Source organism: Eucyclogobius newberryi, unplaced genomic scaffold (genome assembly GCF_026437365.1).
Source record: "Eucyclogobius newberryi isolate DKJ021-1_F unplaced genomic scaffold, fEucNew1.0.hap1 SCAF_7, whole genome shotgun sequence".
NCBI lineage: Eukaryota > Metazoa > Chordata > Actinopteri > Gobiiformes > Gobiidae > Eucyclogobius > Eucyclogobius newberryi.
This window is the reverse complement of record NW_027316389.1, coordinates 31,057,507-31,077,665: the sequence shown is the minus strand read 5'-3', so window position 1 is coordinate 31,077,665 and position 20,159 is coordinate 31,057,507. Positions and strand designations below refer to the sequence as shown.

At 40.7% G+C, this 20,159-nt stretch overlaps 1 protein-coding gene across 1 annotated transcript in view; it reads left to right on the top strand.

Annotated features, from left to right (window-relative positions):
• Positions 1 to 20,159, top strand: part of tdrd12 (tudor domain containing 12) — a 43,642-nt gene extending 23,483 nt beyond the window's left edge. Inside the window, exons 16-34 of the mRNA XM_072434440.1 lie at positions 1,416 to 1,569; positions 1,647 to 1,774; positions 2,235 to 2,426; positions 2,520 to 2,648; positions 5,359 to 5,476; positions 5,559 to 5,698; positions 8,223 to 8,449; positions 8,535 to 8,616; positions 9,097 to 9,278; positions 11,213 to 11,420; positions 12,749 to 12,841; positions 13,021 to 13,178; positions 13,691 to 13,984; positions 16,555 to 16,601; positions 16,693 to 16,768; positions 17,710 to 17,823; positions 19,036 to 19,189; positions 19,955 to 20,015; positions 20,086 to 20,159. Coding sequence (XP_072290541.1) covers positions 1,416 to 1,569; positions 1,647 to 1,774; positions 2,235 to 2,426; positions 2,520 to 2,648; positions 5,359 to 5,476; positions 5,559 to 5,698; positions 8,223 to 8,449; positions 8,535 to 8,616; positions 9,097 to 9,278; positions 11,213 to 11,420; positions 12,749 to 12,841; positions 13,021 to 13,178; positions 13,691 to 13,984; positions 16,555 to 16,601; positions 16,693 to 16,768; positions 17,710 to 17,823; positions 19,036 to 19,189; positions 19,955 to 20,015; positions 20,086 to 20,159 — 2,631 coding nt within the window. The remainder of the gene's footprint in view (positions 1 to 1,415; positions 1,570 to 1,646; positions 1,775 to 2,234; positions 2,427 to 2,519; positions 2,649 to 5,358; positions 5,477 to 5,558; positions 5,699 to 8,222; positions 8,450 to 8,534; positions 8,617 to 9,096; positions 9,279 to 11,212; positions 11,421 to 12,748; positions 12,842 to 13,020; positions 13,179 to 13,690; positions 13,985 to 16,554; positions 16,602 to 16,692; positions 16,769 to 17,709; positions 17,824 to 19,035; positions 19,190 to 19,954; positions 20,016 to 20,085) is intronic.

The following is a 20,159-nucleotide window of genomic DNA, read 5'->3' as shown; positions in this document are numbered from 1 at the left end:
ATGTTTTATGGAGTATTTCATTGTATAATAACTGTAAAAAAATAAAGGTTTCTACTTGGCGGATTTCGACTCCCGCGGGGTCTTCTTGGAACGTAATCCCCGCGATAAACGAGGGATCACTGTGCATCCCTACTCCTCAGTCTAGCAGTGTGTGTGTGGTATAAGACCATAATATGCCCTCTGGCAAACAAGATGTAAAGAAAAGCCATCATTAAACTACCCTCAATGAAACAGCGACTCTTGATATTTGAGTTCTACACATGTAAACATCGATCCCATTTGTGATTGATTTTGCTCTCGCAGGAGAAGGTGGCAGCTTCGCCTGGAAAGGGGAGTTTACGCCTGGCTGTGTCGGCTCTGAGCGGCTTTCTCAAACAGCTGCGGGTGATGCCGCGTGAGTGGGCTGTGTGCTTGTTGGTCATGTTTCCTGTGCACTGAACTTTTGAAACACAGTTCTTGCATATTGCATAGTCCTCTTGGAGCTTTGTACCATCTGTGCTGGAATAGAAGCCAAAGTGAGTCCATACTTTGGACTTAAATGTTGGTGGTGCGTCTTGTGCCGCGACTCACTATTGTTTTCTTAATCCGACACTGCCATTTCCGTGTCCGTGTACGACGACTTCTTCCGCCCACAGCCAATCTCGCACTGTGCGCCCCCTAGCTAACTCAAAGGAAGTGTCTCAACAAAGGAACGGTGAATAGCCATTTATAGCGGCTTTTTACAACGTTAAAAGATCGATACTTGGCGAGAACATATTGATAATCGATCGCGGGTGAAAATATTGCAATATATCGATATTTTGACGCACCCTAGTTGATATGGCGGTGTGTGTTTAGAGAGTTCCTTCAGTGTACAGCACTAAAATGACCACAGAGAAAGACTGTTCGAGCTGTATCAGAAACCAAGACCGAAATCTGTGGAGACAAGAGATGCGATGCAATCTGTCGCGCTAATAAACAAACGCAGGTGTAGCAGCGGAGCTGTCCTGTACGTCCGCACGGGAGTGAGTGCGCACATGCCCACTTTTAAAAAAGGGACTAACAGTCGCTTGAGTTCTCATGGCGGAAAATCCTTATTCCTTTTCATTTTGATCAATTCTAATTTGTTTTTATTTTGTCTTAAAGAAATTTAAAAGTGCCTTTCAATTTTGATTAAATGACCATGTACACAACTGACTTTTAATCGTTGCCATTTAACTGAAGCTCAAGTTCTTCCTCCGAAGTCGGAACCCTGCTCAAAACCACAGGATTGTCTTAAGACCTCTCCATTCATAAAACCCAACCTGAACAATGTTGTGCTTGGATGTATTTTATGATGAAATACATTTTCCCCTCAAATCTGTCGAAGCACTGGCTCCTCTATTATAACTCTGAAGTTCCATCTTAAAATGTTTTCTTTTCTGTATATGTCTTAGCCCATTGTGGTGGTGGTGTGTCCTGGTTGGGAGAAAGCTCAAGCTATATTTGACCTTCTGGAGGAGCTCAAAGTCAGCCACAGCCTTCACCCCATGATCATCCACATCGGGGTTAAAAAAGATGAGGCCAAATCCATTAAGATCCCCAAAAATTGTCAGTTGCATTTCATAACCACAGCACGAGTCATTTTATGTTTTTTCTTTCTAACTCTTTGCCATGGTTTCAAACAGGCCTGCTCGTTGTGACCACACCCTTCAGTTTAGTTCGAGTCCTTTCCCTTCACTGCTTCCTCTTTCTGCGCATGTATCACCTGGTGTTGGATGAGGCTGACCAGCTTTTCACACTGGCCCCTGATCAGGTACTATGTTGGGCTAAAACAAAGTTAATGGATGAGTGTTAATTTGATCAATATTCATAGTTGAAACATTAAAGCCATAAATTATGCAAAATGTACTTGTAATCTGTAATCATCTTGTAAATCATTTCCAGCAAAGTGGTCACTTTCCAACAGATGCAACAGTTTATGTTGCATGTTAAGTTTCTTTTGTCACTGCCTTATCACTGGGAGGTTGTGGGTTTAATTCTGGTACTCCTAAAAAACTCCTAAAAACTCCTAAAAATTAAGTTTTGAGCTCTGTGCCTTAACTGTTACTGTAAGTTGTCTCAAACATGTAGATTATCCATTGTCAATGAATGTAAATTGTCATTTGTCCTTGTTTGTGAAATCAAAAATATTTCCAAAGATGGGGTGCCAGTTGTAAACGACCTAATTTGCACTTATACATTTTTTTAATTTGAAATCAAAATTTCTTTTACAGATGACTACTATCCTGCAGCATTTCCAGAAAGTGACCTCCAGCGAGGATAAGCTGTCCTGTCCGCAGCAGATTGTGGCTGTGTCCAAACACTGGACCAGTCAAATGGAAAGTTTAATAACCGTCCACATGCCTCATCCATCAATCATTATCACTGTCCCTGAGGAGGCTGCTCTCTATGCAAATGTACAGCAGGTCGGTTGGCTCGAAAACACTTAAATTTGTAATTTTCTTATTATTAAATATTTACATATTTATTTAACCTATAAATTCAACCCCCAAATCTAGGTCATTCTTATGAGTCTAGAAAGCAACAAAATCAATGTACTTCTGGGCACTTTGGATTTCAACCCGGATGTGGGACTGAAAACTTTAATCATAACGTCCTCTCCTCAGGAAGCAGAGGATGTTTTTAAGGTAACGACATTTTGTACATATCACTTTACTTCAGTTGTTCTTAACCTGGGTTCGATCGAACCCCAGGGGTTCGGCGGAGGTCAAGACACACATCCGACTCGTATGATTCGTGATGACCCGCCCCGCTTGGTCTGTCTGTGCTGCAGGGAATCTGGTGCGCTCAGTAGTCGACTTGTGACTGTTGTGATGATACGTCTTGTGATTTCTTTCTTAATATTTTACACTTAAGCAAAGCCCTCCTTTTAGGGTTAAGTCTTGGCACCAGCCTGGCTCCAAAAGGTCAGCCTCTTGGGCCATTTCCATTGTCCTTTTCTATAACTACTATAATATAATATATTTGTGAGCAATCCTTTTGAGGATGCTGGACATAAAAATGAAGAAAAGGAACAGACTTTGTTGCGAAAATAACATGAGAGCCGCATTTGCCAAGGTAAAGGTGCATTTCTGAAAGGCAACAGCAGAAGTCACTGATTTGCTGTAAATATTAATTATGTTTTTGTGTGAAAATGTTGTTCTTTGATCACAGTGATGTTGATGCACACATAATTTTTATTTTTTCCAATTAAGAAAGGTTCTGTGAACGCGCTTATGAAACTGGTGGGGTTCAGTACAGTGAACCCTCGTTTATCGCGGGGGTTACGTTCCAAAAAGAACCCGCGATAGGCGACATCCGTGAAGTAGAAACCTTTATTTTTTTTACTCCATAAAACATTGAAAGCAAGGAACAAAACCTTTTTACAGGCCCAAGCATTTGTTTAACAAATAAAAGTACTGTATAAACGTTTGTTGTTGTTTTAAGTTTAACTTTTTCTGCGATAGTTAGCTTCTTCCTCTGCCTTTTGGGCCTGACCGCAAGTGCCATTTGTTAGTTTCTTAAGTTTCACTTCTCTAAGTTTCACTTCTCATGCCTGACAGCTAGGGGGCAATACTGTTCTGTTTACCTGTATTACGGGTGGGACCGAGGTAGACGTTGTTGTGTTGGTGAACGTGGTGTTCGCTAAATAAATGAACCAAACCTAAAGTGGAGTTATCATTTTGACTAACACCTTTGTCTGTGCAGAACGTTTTGTCGACATTGTGGGTGTCAATAACGGTGTAACGTTATTGACACACGGGTAGAGAAGACGCGGAGAGACTGTTTAGTCAATCAGAATGCAGAACACAATGCATGATGCAAATCCGTGAAGCAGCGAGACCGTGAAAAGTGAACCGCGTTATAGCGAGGGTTCACTGTACCTCCAAAAAGGTTAAGAACCACTGCTTTACTTGAATGACTATATTCTGGATCAGAATCCGAAAAGGTTTGTCATTGTCAATGAACCAAATTCACAGTTCGGAACTTGATCTGGTGATTCCGTGCAACATACAATAAATAATAAAATAAAAACGAGATGCATAAAATCAAATGGGGTATGCTTAAAAGAAAATTACAATTTACTGTAAGATAAAATAGGTATGTACACATAATATCCAGTTATATTTACAGATTTAGTGCAGAAAGTGAACAGTGCAGTGAGTGATAACATTTTAGTCAAAGTGACATGTGTTAAGAGGTGTTTATGAGTCCAACGGCAGAGGGAAGAAACTGTTCTTATGGCGGGAGGTTCTGGTCCGGATGGACCGTGGCCTCCTGCCTGAGGGGAGCGGCCTCCTGCCTGAGGGGAGCGGCCTCCTGCCTGAGGGGAGCGGCCTCCTGCCTGAGGGGAGCGGCCTCCTGCCTGAGGGGAGCGGCCTTCTGCCTGAGGGGAGCGGCCTCCTGCCTGAGGGGAGCGGCCTCCTGCCTGAGGGGAGTGGCCTCCTGCCTGAGGGGAATGGCTCAAATAGTCAATGTCCAGGGTGAGAAGGGTCAGCTGTGAACCGACCTGTTTGTCCCAGATTCCTGGAAACATACATGTCCTGCAAAGATGGAAGTCTGCAGCCGATCACCTTCTCAGCAGAGCGCACAATTCGCTGTAGTCTCTGTTTGTCCCTGGCTGTGGCTCTAGCTTACCACACGGTGACGGAGGAGGTGAGGATGGACTTTCCTTAGCTGCCGCAGGAAGTACATCCTCTGCTGGGCCTTCTAAAACTGGTCTCCAAAACTGGAACAAATTGAATCTTCATTGTCATGTGCAAGGTACAAGGTGATTGGAAAGACATACTTCCCAACCCTCCCAATTTGGTCTGGAGTCTCCCGATTTTAAGATATTCCAATGAAAAAAATCTAAAATCGACCTTTTCTACGACAACATCATTTATTTTGGTGGCGAAGGCAAGCGGGGGAACAGCTTACATGGGCGCCGCCATGTTTGTTGTGATTACGCTAATGCTGTGGGCATGTTTCCGTCCCTGAATGCTAATTGCAAAGTTAAAATGCGCAGGTGGAATTAAATATGAAATCAACTACGTGAGTGGTGCTGAAACTAGTGGCGCTGACGATGACAAACCGAAAAAAAAATACAGGTGTAGGTTCAAGACTGCATGGTCTGTTCAATACAGAAACATATTAAGGAGCGAAAAAGGGGACGGCTATGCGTTCTGCAAGTCATGTGGCTCGTATTTCAGTGTTTTCGTTAGTTTTTATTTGTTTTTAGCTCTTAATTCTGATGAAATTTGAAATCTCCCTTTTAGGGGGGCTCACGCTTTTTTTATACGTTATCTCCCCCTGGGATGATAAGTTGGGAAGTATGGAAAGAACCATTTTGAACTGTTTTTTCTTTCACATCTACAGGCTGTGAGCAATAAGTCTGCCTTCTGCATGAAGTCCCACGAGGGTCTAACACACGAGTTTGACTTTGTCGTGCAACAGTGGAGAAAAAGCATTGGTCCTGGAACTCATGTTATACTGGGTAATCTAATATCAATGTCTTTTTATAATAAACAATGAACACCAATACTTGTTTTTTTTTATTTATTATTATTTCATTCTAGTGACAACTGATGAGTCTCTGAGATGCTTGGGTATCTGTGATGCCACTTGTGTTATCCATTATGGATTCCCTGCCTCTCCCAGAAAGTTTGGCAGTCGACATTTCTCAATGGTCAAAAACTTCAGAAATCTCACCGAACCAGTAAGTCGACACAAATATTCATAAAATTTGGTATTTTTTTTAATTGTTGGCTTATTTTCTTTTAATCAATTTCTGGGTTTTTCAAATAACTTCATCTACAGTATTAGCCTTATTTTGCTTATAATGTTGTTTTTGTGAAATTCAATGTTATCAATAGGGCTGGGTATCATGGCCAATTTCCTAAACCGATTCAATTTCGATTCATAACGTCCTGAATCGATTAATCACGATTCAATTCAATACGATTTAATTCAATCTGTTCTTAAATAATGAAAATGGCTCAATTGTGTTACAAAATACTAATGTACTTTATTTTTTCTCCACCATAAACAGGTTTTAAGTGCAAACTTGCAAACTTTGAATTGGACAGTTTAAACTTCAGCTGTAAACAAAACTGTCAAGTCTCAAAAGTGCAATTTTGAAATATAAAACAGTTTTTAGACCTGCTTGTGAGGCCAAGTTCAGTGGGTCCAACGTGCATCAGCTGCATTATCTCTACTGCACTAACCATTATTTGCAGCGTTGTCCGTCACGACTGCTGGGTCTTTGCTGGTCAGCCCCCCACTCCTGTATGGCCCCCTCAAAATATTAGCTATATTATTAGGCCGTGGCTGCAGAGCCGCGGCGCGGTCAAATGGCCAAGCAGTTTCAGGAACGCTAACCTTAACCCGGCGCGGTCTAAAATGGCGCTAAAACGCGGTCAAATAGAGCAGCAGTATCAGGAGCCGCAGTGCGCGGCCGGCACAAAATAACATGGCAGTTTCGGCCGCGGCTCTGTAGACACTCCCACATTATTAGCGGTGTGGCTCGTCAGGTCACTGTCAGGTACGACTGCGTTGACCGTGATGTCCAAGTGTAATGCCGACTCTGCAGATTCTGCATTGTCGTTAGGATAGCGTATTTTCACACACACCGGATAACTTTCTGTCAGATGTTTACGTTGCACCATAACGTAGTGGGGATCTAGCAAATGAACAAGCCCCTTGAAGCGTTGGTTTTGCACTACCGAGTACGGGCGTAAATCTTTGCAGAAAAAAAGTTGCGATGGCCTCTGTTATCTTTATGACCAGCGGAGAATCGGCTGGTCATGTTAGTGATTCCCTCAGTTTCATTTGTTTTTCCGGACGGCTTGTTGTCAGAAGCTAACGTTAGGTGTAGTGTGATACCTGGTCAAGTGAGGTTTGTAGTATTTCTACAATAACTGACCACCGCTTCGCAGATTTGGCAAACCACTTTGGTTTTATCCGGCTCTTTGTCCTTTGTTGTTTTAAATCCGAAATGGTTCCAGACGTCAGACTTGACGCTGAGCCGTCCCAACTATCAAGCGTCCTGCACGCTTGACAGGCGGATGTAAACGCGTCACTGCTGGGGTTAACTTCACGGGGGAAAATCGATCTCATGCCTTATGAATCGATATTGCAAAATTTAAATGACATCGATCCAAAATCAATTAGATCGATTTTTTTTACCCAGCCCTAGTTTATCAATACACTTAGTGACATGGTTTCTAAACCTTTTAGATATATTTTAGACAAACTCACCATGGGAACATCATGGGACTGCTCTCTGCTTGCACTGCAATTTTCCGGTCTGATATTGACACAATCAAGTTGGATGAAAATGTCTAAATTGCTCCTTGCGTCTATGTCGTGCAGTGTACAGCGAGTTACGAGCTGCAATTATCTGATTGCGATGACCTCACAACTGCTGGTCTTATGGTGGTAGAAATTTCTGACCTGATTCCCAGTGCTACTGAAGCAGAGTTAAAGCGTCGTTTAAGCAAAACTGGATTAACATATATGAACACTTTCTGTTTGACTTCACATTTAAGACTTCAACTTCATTTGATGACGAATAAGCTCATGACAGACATGTATTTTCAGTCAAAGTCGAATAATTTAAGCAGCTACTTTGATCTCCAACTAACGTATCCAGTACAAATGTATTCGTCTAAGATGGTTTGAAGGATTTCGCACTGTAGGTGTTTACATGGATCGTGTCAAGTATTGGTCATTCAAATCTTCTACTTGACGCTGGGTTCCTCTGCACGTTCCTGCTACTAGCCGTACATGCATGTTTTGGAAGCGTGGATTAGTTTGCCGGTGTCCTCATTATTCCAGCTCCACTTGTCAAACTATGAGCACAGACAATGTGCAATCAGCAATCTCAGTCGTGGTGCCAGGTGGTCGAGTGGTTAAGGCACAGCACTCATATGCCAGGCTCCAAGTGCAGCCGGCCACAGTGTCGTGATTTTTCACACTTACCTCTCCTGTCTAATAAAGCCTACTTAAAACAATCAAACAATCACAACAACAATCGTTGGCACTAGCTTGCCGGAAGACTGGTTTGTCAAGAGTGTTCCAATAAATGAATACATAAATAGTTATGTATTCAAATTACTTGCACATCTTTCCCTGTGTTTATCCAAGTAGCTCAATTAAATCTTGTATTCATCTTCATCATTGTCTCTATTTTTCTATTTGATGTCCAACTGCCAATTCATATAGGAATATTGTTTTTGTAGGGCTCCCAAGATAAAATAGAGACTGGCCGCCGCCTTTCCAGATCTGTGCTGATCATCTCTGAAAGAAACGGCCGTCATGTGGTTGGAGTTTTGCGTTACTTGGGTCGAACGAGTGCCCCCCTCCCCCCAGAGCTGCTGTCCTTTGCCCAGGGTGTGAATGTGGCCAGAGAGGACCAGAAAACCAACAGGACTCTTTGTGGCTACCTGAAGAGCTTTGGAACATGCAGGTTGGTTATCCCACTGAAACTTTATTGTAACCTCTGCAACACTGTTAAAATACTGTAATAATAATTATCCGTTTTAATTATCCAGGGACGGCAATACGTGTCCCGATCGTCACAGCTGGAATTCACATCTGGATAAGTCTGAGCTACCAACATCTGGAGTCATAGAAGTTAGAACACTCATTTTATCTAGTGAATAAAGACATTCAACCAAAAAATACAAAGGTAATTAATTTAAGGTAAAGAGGATGCCTTCAAGTGATGTCGTCGACGTTAGCTGGTGTGACGCTAACTGGAGGCATTGAAGCTTTCACGTTACACTTTAATCCGTCTTAAATTAACACAATCTGACCATAAATAATGGATTTAGTTGGAGGTACAACATTTGTTTCAAGTCCTTTTGTTTCAAATAGCACTAGCTAGCAGTCACAAGCTAGCTTTAGCCTTTTTCCCCCCCAGTCATCAGCAACTTTTTGTTCAAACAAAAGTTTGTTTTCTGCGTAATGTGTCCATTGTGTTACAGAAGTTCCTTGTTTACCTTGCCAAACATTTGCTAAATTGACAATTGACACCAAATTAATCTAATTGGTGTTCAAGGTATTATATTCAGGCTCCAATCCCATGTATGAAATTAATAAACATTTTTGTAGGTGGTGCCTCTCTTCATAAAGACCGCCTCTGTGTTTTATGGGCGCATCGTCACAAAAGAGGAAATAGATTTTGAAAGCATTGCAGCCGAAGTCACTGCTTTCTACGCTGATAAGAAGCCAACAGCCACTGATGTGACTGAAGGAGCTCTGTATGCGGTGCAGGAGGATGATGTCTTTCACAGGTGCGAACACAATTTAATAAATCCACTCGCGTAATTATTATATTCTTGAATGTTCTGTACCTAGAAGTACATAAAACGTTTATTAATGTTTTGAAGATATGCTATATTTGAATACCGAGTAGCAGTGTTCTCGCTGAGGCCTTTTGGCATGGCGGCCCGCCATGCTGAAAAGATGCTGCCAAGTATTAAGATAACCGTGCGCGCGCAGCGGGCATTTTAGGGTGCTGTTGTGCTCGCTCGTGCGGACGTTGTCGTGCTGTTAGCTCACGCCGCCTGCTGCGCTCGGCCAAAAGTATGGAAAGCTAATATGATCACACTCCGCCACTTAGGAGCGCCGTCTGGCATAAATTACGGCGTGTTAAAAGCGCTGCTTTATTTTCCTAAAAGTGTTGGAAAATACACTGCGATACGCCGCTCCTAAGTGGCGGAGTGTGATCATATTGGCTTTCCATATCGAGCGCCGTGGGCGGCAAATTTTTTAAGTACTTTTGCTTTTGTCCCACCGCCATCCTCAAACCTGAGCCCAGCGAGAACGCTGGAGTAGGGGTGGGACAATTCTAAAAAAAATACTATCGATACTGGTTGTTCAAACCGACTTACTAAAAGGAATTACTAAGATATGAACTTTGAACTATTACGTAGTCAAATAGAGGAGAGCTGTGTTTTTAATCAGCGGCAGAGGTGCTCCTGGGGCAGAAAAATGCAGACATGAGAGAGCTAGGCAAGCACAGAAATATATTCGATATAAATGATCAAAATCAAAGTAAAATGCATAAAGTAGAAACCTCTGAAGGTTATTGTATGTCTAATGGTTTTAAGTACAATATCTGAGGGTTTCGGAATGATGACAAAGTGGGGCTGTCGCCCCAGCGATTAACAATTGAAAAAGTTCTCAATCTGTTGCAAATATTGATTCAAAAAATGCCGTAAAATGATTTAAAATCTTATGGGGGGAAAACATATAAAAGAGAGTAAACAATTACCTCTGCATATTTGGACATACAAAAAAATATTGAGTGTGTGATATTTTTCAAAAAACTAAATGTGAGAACAAATGGAAAGCAGCATTATATTTCAGTTTGGGTTAAGTGGTCAGGTGGCACAGCACACATAATTTTGCCAGACTGAGTGCAGCTGTCTGCAGTGAGTTCAAATCCTGACTCTTGAAAGTTTACTGCATCTTCTCCATTCTCTAACAAAATCAAAAACTAAAAAAATAATGTGCACGGATTTTTTGTTTTGCTTTGGCCTTTGGGAGCAAAAAAACACATGTTTGAGACACAATAATTAAACATTCAGATCCATAGTCTCATTATTAAACTAAATAAACAACAAACCCCTAACTTATTTACCAGCAGACTAGATTGGGGTGGGCAAACTACGGCCCGCTTGTCTTTATAATCCGGCCTGCCAGTAATATTTAAAAAAAAATATATATATATATATATATTTTTAATTTATTTTTTTTGCCCTCAGGCATCTGTCTGCACTTGTATCCTTAATAAAGACGACATGAAATGAATTAAATAATAGATTAAATAGCCTATATTTGAGAGAAAAGTTATATTTAATTTGATATTTTTTAGTTATTATTTTCACACCAATGATCGCGGGCCAGCCCTCCACTACTTCCCTGGATTCAAATATGGCCCTCGGGGGAAAATAATTGTCCACCCCTGGACTAGATGAATGTATATTGCAGTCAAAACTCATTCTTTATTTTGCTTACGCTGAAGCGTGTTTCACTACTTTCAGAGGCCAGAGTGAAGTTTGAGCATCATGCCACTGCTAATGAAAAGCACCAACATTACCTCCTGGTTTGCAAACGACCATAAGAACTGCTTTTACAATGTCCTGTATCTGTACCAAGACAAAACATATTTTACTTTATTACATGAAAAAACTGACTATAGCCCTTGTTCTGGTCTTTGCAGGGTGAAGGTCCTGTCCATCCCTGACAGAGGAGACCGACTGTTTTTCAGTGTTTTTGTTGAGTTCATTGACGTTGGTAAAAGGGAAGAAGTCAAAGCCCATCAGCTGCTTCAGTTACCGGAGCAGTTTCAGTCCGTCCCATGTCAAGCCGTGGAAATCATCGTGTGTCGAGTGAAACCGTCCGACTCTGAGAAAGACTGGCATCCAAAGGTTTGCAGCACACAACACAATACAGACAAGATGCCAAAGTTTCACAGTTAAGTCGTGTATTTTGCATTATATGTGTAAAGTACATTTGTGTGCCGCTAAAACGGTTAAAGTAAACTGCAGTGAATGCAATTTGAGCACCAACATTAGAGCTGCAATGATTAATCGAGTAATTCGATTACAAAAAAGTTTTGATTATTTTATTGCCTCAGTGATTCGTTGAATTTACATATTTAATTAAAAACACGGGAATCTGTGGCACACAAAGCCCACGGAACGACTTGTGGCGCTTTTGTTTCCCACGGAGCTTGTTGTTGAAGCAACTGAAGCACAACAGAGAGCGGCGTGTTTTAAACTCACAAGTGCGACCGGGAAGAGTTTTGTTGCGTGAAAGAGCACGGTGTCCCAAGCTGCCACTCTGACCACCGCAACGAGCTCCATGTGCCCTCCCGCGCTCTCCCACACAACAACTCTGCTTCCCAGTCACACTTGTACATTTAAATCACGCCGCTCTCATCTGTTGCGCCTTGAAACAGTCTCTACATCCATTGAAACAGTCTCTACATCCATTGAAACAGTCTCTACATCCATTGAAACAGTCTCTACATCCATTGAAACAGCAGGAGGACCGCGACCATTATAATAATCTGATGTCCACGATGACATGGAGCCAACGCAGCAAAATGACAAGATGCAAAATGTAGAGCCAGGTATTCCTGGTCCCACCCAAAACAAATGTCTTATTTGAAGTTATGGGACATAAATGCAAATTTATTCATAGCTACTGTAACTGTTTACAAACAGTCTGGTGACAAGTTAATCAGTCCTTTATATACAACAGAACACTTTGGACTGGTGAAATGTTGCTGTTTTGGGGACAAACTCATGTGAAATTAAGATTGTGCTATTTTAAGCAGAAACTCAATTTGTCATTTGTTAATTACAATGAACTATAACGTTTATTTTTAAAATGATTTTTGAAATGGTTTACATAATGTACATAAAAAAATACCAATTACTCAATTAATTGAAGAAAAATCTATATATTACTCAATTACTAAAATAATTGCTGCAGCCCTAACCAACATGATTTAGAACTAGTCAGATGAAGGTGTATGGACTGATGGGAAACATGGAGGAGCTAATACATCATCACCAAACTTGTAAAAAAAAAAATACTAAAACATACTTGTACAAAGGAGTCCAAAAAAAATTCAGAAGGCATAGTATGGACCGTTTAATTGTTTATACAGTTGCTTTTTCGATACTTAACACAGATTCATTTTAGACCATTTGTTTTGTATATTTTCTATGTTTTGTTTGGCTCACAGGTCACGATAGCAGTAAGTCAGAAGATCAAAGGCCTGCAGCACAGAGCTAAAGTAGTTCTCAGTCTGGGAAACACAATCTTTGTTGACCCAATGGTAAGCCTTAAACCTATGCATAAGTAATTTGGCAAATTCTGAATTATTTTTCATATTTCCGCTTCTTATTTAAGATTGAGTTGTTGTGGAAATGAAAATACATTCTGTTTTATTGTACTTGTGAAGGTTTTAAATTCCTGTATTTCTGTAGTTTGATACGAAACATGATTGTGCTTCAGGTGCGGGTCACTCAAGTACCAGGTGTGAAAACTCTGATAAATGAGTACAACCTCCAGTCTGAGATCTTAAACAGTGGGATGGCCGAGAGTAACCCAGAGCACATCAACCTCCTCAAGGCGCTGTACGAGACCGACGCGAGCTGCAAAAAGCTCTCTGTGTAAGAGACATTAAACTGTATTCAGACAGCGTAAAGTCGTTTAAAACAGTGCACTAAAGGCTAAACACTGATCATTTAGCCTGGTCCCGACCAGGTTTGTACCCAAGTGCGTATTACTTTGGTTAGCCACGTCGATGGAATGTAACTGAGGATTTAATGAGCCTTTAAGTTTTTCTTTTTCAGGTTTAGATACTAACTTCCTGGTTGTAAATCATGATACCGCACTAGAAAATTCCTGTTTTCAACCATTTTGGACATTTGGCCAAAACTTAGTCAATTTTTTTTTTATTTGACAAATAAAATGAATAAATACTTCAAGGATCAGAAAAAAATGTATATGTAAATTGCCCCAAACGTTTGTATAGTCTCCCCACTTGTGATGTCAGGTTTTATTCCACCAAATAAACTAGGTGAAATGATAAAAACCTGTACCCATTTAATCTTGCTTCATGGAATACCCTGCTGTCTAATTATAGATGCTCATTAACTCTTGATTGTTTTTGTTTCCTTAGGTCCATTAATGGCGCAGCCTCTTTAGAAAACCGCATCCAGGCTGAAGAGGAGGTCCTCGCTGATGCATTTAGAGCGGCTGAATTCAGGAAACATGCGGCTGTAGTGGAACGACCTCAGATGCTGTGTCCCATCTCCATCATAACCAAACCAGTGGCCCCCTGTGCACCTACACCCCCATCGTCCCCCCTGCCTCTGTCACTTCCTCCTCTGAAGCTTCTGAATCATGCCCAAATGATTGAACCACCAATGGCCGTTCTAACCAGTCCCATCAAGACTGTGGAGCAATGTACAAGGTTCGGGTCTTGCTACTTCTTGCCCTAAAGCTTCATCATGACATGCTGGCATATATTTAATCTTAAATCTTCATAATATTTACAGTTGGGCTCCATATTTATCTAAAACGTTTAAAGGACACATTATACAAAATTTACATTTGTTCCATTTGTTTACAGATGCGTTCCTTCTTGCTCTGCAGCACTGTCAAATATTCTCTGACCGCTTGCTCAACTACTGTTGACCCTCGCGGCCCTGTGATCCCCGCCTCTGTCCTCTACTTTTACTAATCAGCCCTGAGTTGTAGCTAAAGTGCAGACTTTGTTCTCCATTCTGTCCGCGCTCCTGCAAAGCACGGCTAGGGTTGGAACATTATAGGCCAGGGATCAGTTTGAGAACCTTTTCACAAGCTGATGCCCAGAACTGGCGTTTGTTACTTTGCCAATTTTATATCATTGTATATTATTAAATTATAACATATGTCAAGACTATTATATTAGGCCTAGTTATTTTTCACAGATGGTTTTAAAATAAATGTCTATTTTATTGCGCATAAGTAGGTTTTTGGTAGAATATAAAGCTGATGTGGTGTAGAATTCTGATAAGTCAAAGGACACAGGGGAGCTTGGGACATTGTTCAAGTCCCTATGAACATTGTCTAATCTTTTTTTTGTTTGGGACAATTGTTGTTGTGATTTTGGGCGTTACAAAAACAAAAATTGAATTGAATCAACATCACACACTGGACTGACGTTCCTCTGCTCAAAACTTGCCAGAATGCTGCGCTAAAAAGCGAAAAAGTGAATCGCTGTAAAGTGAACTCATCAGCAGCGCTCTATTCTTATATAAAACAGACATCACGTCCAATGTCCCGCAGTGTGAAAGCTTTTGCATGCTCTGTTGTGATCTGACGCTCGGCCCGCGGTCTGGTTAGCAGGTCGGGCTCCTGCGTGTTTGGAATGAGCGAGGATGCGAAGGAAAGACTTGAACTCCCACTTTTATTTCTTATAACACATGGGGAGGCTAATCTGCTTGTTCTCTGTGAATGATGGGCCGGTGTTCACTCCAAAGTTTTGTGTCAGAGGTTCGGGTCCGGATGGGCCTGCGCATTTGGCTATTAAATGGCAGAACAAAGTGTCAAAAATGTTATTTTTTTTCAGTACAAAATGTTGACAGGATGAGAAAAGGGTTCAGTGGAAGACTGACATCGCTGCGTTGAGGTGAACGAGCAAGGGAGAACACTTCTGTCTGCAGCCTCGTGAACCTCACGTGGACTATAAATACTGCCTACGTCTTATTTTCTTGTGGGAAGTATAATCTGACCTGAAGACTCCGTGGTGGTGTGAGGTACAGGGGGGAGAGCGGACCTCCGAGCCGCTGCGACATGATCAGCTCTGTAACTTGTGTTGGTTGATGAATGAACATGCTTCATCCATCGACCAATGCTTCAAATGCACAATTAAAAGGCGCGTTGCAAAATTGCATAGTCATAAACTTGAGCGCATTGACAATATTTGTCTGTGCAAATAATATGCAAAAGTCAGTGAGACTAAATTAAAACATAGGTTGCATCGGTGCTGCTAGTGAAAAGGCTAGTCTAGAGCCCTGCCTCTAAGCTACAAGAGAGCAAGTTGTTTTACCTATTAATATATAATTTGAGATGTAAAAACATGCACAATAACATTATGAGACTCGATAAATGTGTGCGCGCGTCTTACGCTGCATGAGTTATGGGTTCCATGGAGCAAAGTTGCAGCGACTGCTGCAGCCAACTACCATTTATGCCACGACCCAAGCGCCGTCCCGTCTGGGCCTTTGACTCTAAACTTTGGACTTAACCACGGGATATTCACCGGTTCCGCACTTGCTGCGCACATTTTACTTTGCTTCAACTGCGCAGGAGATCAGTCGTGACTCATGTCTGAATAAGAAATAAACGGTGCGCAAGCTTATGGACTTTTGGACCCGCGCTCAGAGAGGACAAATCCCTCATTTAGTTTTGAGTATGCTAAATGCTGCTGTCCGTGCAGCAAATTTTCCTCCGCTGCATAAAATTGCAAAGTTATTGCATGTACCTCAAATCAGATAATCACATTGCTGCATACATTGACAGATTTTGTCCATAAGTATAAATCAATTGTGTGTCTGATGATCTGAGTCAGAACTACAGAACCGCTTATGCCCACCGCTGCTTGGAAATGCCCAAACTCATCGGAGTCGGTGCAAAAGCAGAATTCTAATTCACACAGCCCATGTCAGCTTTATATTCTACTTCATATGATCATTAAAAAAAAAAAAAAAAAATTAAACTATTGTTTTATATCAGATAGCAAGAATTGGTATTGGGAATTTGTGAAAAATGCGTTATTCTGACATAAGACCCTGTAAAGTTATTTTAATTGTTAGATATATTGCATTACTATAATAAAAGTAATGCAATAATCTTTTTACATTTCACATTTCCCAAGTCTGGGTGGACTTTACTGATGGTAAATAAATTTCTCCTGCCTCAGACGTCCTGCCTCTCTTTAAAATCCTGGGAAACTTATTTTCCTTTTAATAATATGATGGTGTTCTTATTCTCTTACAGAAGGAAGGAAGATACCACTTTACAGACCAATCCAGTTGTTCACAATGGTAAGGGCTGTAGGAATGTTCATCTGTTTGACAATACTGCATTGTTTTAACTCTGCCTTTGGTCCAATGGTATTGTTCCCATTGATCCCAGCTGTTGTTGAGAAGTATGAAACTACCAGAAGAGAGACTATCAGCAACCACATTGGTGGTGAAGATCAGACCAAAAGGTAGAGCTGTTTGATTATAGAAAATGTAATGATCACGATTATTTTGGTGGTAATTATAATCACAATTATTCAAAAGATTATTCACTTTCAACGTGATTTATTTTTTCCCCAAACAACACAAATGTTTTATTCTGTCCCCATAGACTTTTAGATTAAAAGATCAGTTTGTAGTATTTCCACTCCCTTTCTGCTAATTTACTCTTCTAAATGAGTATTTCACTCCATTATTAGTTTTGCCTTTTTACGTTGCCATTCCACTGGCCTATTACAAATTATGAATTATTCGAGTAAAATGTGGACTTATTTACTGAACTATTCTATAGACCTCTGGGTAAGACATTTGATTTGTCAGTGACTGCAGCTATAGTGAAATTGTTTATGTGCAGTGTTTTATGTAACCGAGCCAATTTTATTTATTTAACAATATAAAAACAAATACAATGAAAAAAGAGAAACTAGACATCCAGCAAATAATAAAGCCAAAAAAGAGAAAATCAAGACACACAAAACCCAAAGAAAACATCGCATTTAGTCCAAAGTCTTGTCAAATGTGTCGGAAAGTGATCTCTGTCCAATGCTAGTGAACAATAGGACAATCCCAGAATACATGATAATGGTTTGCCTCCTGCTGCCACATCCTCTCCAGCTGTCTGCTTTTCCCCGTGAGTCATGGGCACTTTGACATAGAGTTATGATGAGACAAGAGACACTTTTCCAACCGAATTCCCTCCTAACATGTGATCCTGTGGTTCTCCAAAGATGTACTTCCCCACTCTTTGTCATCCAAAACATGACCCTCTCTTTCCCATTTATTTATATTGGTAATTATTTTTCCCGTTTTCTAGCTATTCCTTTAAGATTGTTTTGTGCAATTGAGTGTCAATTGACTGTGATCAAGCAGTTTACTCTCTGTGTGTCTCAATCCTTGGTTTGTATTTCAGCCTACACCCCTTGGTCCGCTGGCACCAGACGTCCAACTCCATCACTGTGACACTAAAGCTGACAAACCCGGAAGTTCAGAGCTGTGGTTTCTCATCAGATCGAGTTGTGTTCAGGTCTGTCTGCAAGCAGGCCGCTCATGTTTATCAACTTTCACCATGACTCACGTTGGAGCCTCCTCCCCATGACCTTGTACACAGGAGGCAGTGGTTATGTTCAGCTCCAACAGCTTGTTTCTCAGTTGTTCATAAGTGTTGTGAGCTTGTGAACAGAGGTTATTGGTTTGTGTCCTCCCATTTTTGTTCTGCTTTGTTTTTGCTCTTTTATATTCTTTTAATATACTCTTTATGACGTCTTGGTCTGAGCCTCAGAAATACCCCCTGTCGCAATATTCCTCCGGTTATTGCAAACAGATCACTCATTCGAACCCTTTCTGCATTCAAATTGGGTTCATTACAAACGCATAGATATACTGGCAGGAAGACCTTATTGCTATATGGCTGCTTAAAGGCTTGGAAATTGTAACATTGCTATTTAAATGTGTGTTTAAACACAGCCAGTCATTTTAAGTTCTAAAACTTGAAATACAAATGCCAAGCATGCATGTTTCAAAGTCAATCATATAATGCACAATCTATCCACTTAAAAGCGATGGTAAGTAAAAGTTAAACTCAGGGGTGTCCGAACTTTTTTTACTGAGGGCCGCATTTTGAAAGCTATACGGAGTAGAGGGTCACAAACAACCCGACAATGTTGATTTTGCAGAATAACTAAATTAATCATTCAAAATGTTGCATTTCACATTGTCTCAATGAACCTCCACACCTTTAATAAGACTGGGGACACTAATATTAGGTTGGTATAACATGTTTTTGATGACATTATTCTACAGTAAAAAAAGTACTACATTTTGTTGTTTGGACCAACTTAGCAGAAAGCTGGAGGGCCAACCAAATTGGTCTTAGGGCCACATTTGGCCACCGGGCCGCAATTTGGACATGTTTGCTTTAACTGATGTGATAATAGCTTTACGTCTCGCAATGATTATCTGTTTATCCTTTTTAATGCAAAAGTGCCTTCTTGGTGTATGCTAGGATGAATGCAATAACAAAGCCTTTAGCAGTAAAGAACATGCAAGGATCTGTATTACAAAGTCTAGTTGGGCAAGTTGCTTTTACATTGTACTATATTAAATAAAAGATAAACAGCAAATTGTTGCGTGGCTAAGCATTTACATGATTTATCTTGTGAGCAAAGCACTCGTGTGGAATTGAAGTTATAGCTTTTGCCGTTTGTACTGTATTTAACTTGTGGTGTTGAAATTGCAGAGGGAGGATTGACAACAAATGGTATGAAGCCAACCTGGACCTTAACAAAAGCATTGCAGCTGATCGCTGCTCATGGGAAATCAAGTCCAATGAACCGGTTTTCACACTCATCAAGCAGACACCCATCTACTGGGAGAAACTATTGAAAGAAAAGGTACTTGATTATCATTCTTATTAAAGTCATTTGTGACCAGTACTTTTGTGTGGTACGTAGTAGAGCTGAAAATGTTAAGTGATGTCATTGTTCATGACGAGGATGCAGAATTGAGTGATAACATCAGAGGGACAGCTCAAGTTAGAGATTAGAAATTCTGTTGGACAGAGGAAGGATAGTGAATTTATGATTTAAAACGGGACTAGTCAACATCAGGCCTTGGGGCCAAATCAGTAATCTGGCCCATGACCCATCTTCCAATTATTAAATATATATAGTTTACTATTTGAGACCTGGTTTTATCTGTTTAGTCCCTATTTAATTCTACTTAGACCTTCTTTTGATTCAGGGGTAGTCCTGGTTCAGACCTGTTTGGTATTAGTCTAGAGTCCTACCTTAATTCTGTTTCAGTACTGGATGGGAAATTTTGCAACGCAATGTTGCTGAAGCGTTTTGTCATTTCTCACAAAAATCTAATCTTTCAGCAACTTGTATTGTATGAACTCAATTAATTGAAATAGACCCAAAATGTTGTTACAGTAGTGGCGTGTTGTGCACTTCCGACCTTAAGGCCTTGGCCCTCCAAAAAATCTGGCCCGGGGAAACTTAAGTTGAATAGCCCTGGTTTAGAAGAAAGCAGCCGTTGCCTTGAAGATCAAAGATGAGATTGATGGTTGTTGCGTGAAATGGGACCTTGGACCTTTTTAGTAAAAGAAAATTTCTAACTGTTCTTTCTCTTTCTCTCTGCATTTTTATAATCAAAAGAATATATTTGTGAGCTACGACTTGGATCATTTTGAGGAAAATGAGGACCAAGCATGTAACGGTAAGTGGTCAAGAGTATTCTATCTGAAATCACTCTGGTTACATTATTGACGCTGTGGTGTTGTGTTCAGGCTTATCTGTTTTGGCGGACATTGGCGAGGACAACTTTTTTGTGTATTCAGGAAGCGACTCCGACATTGACTGA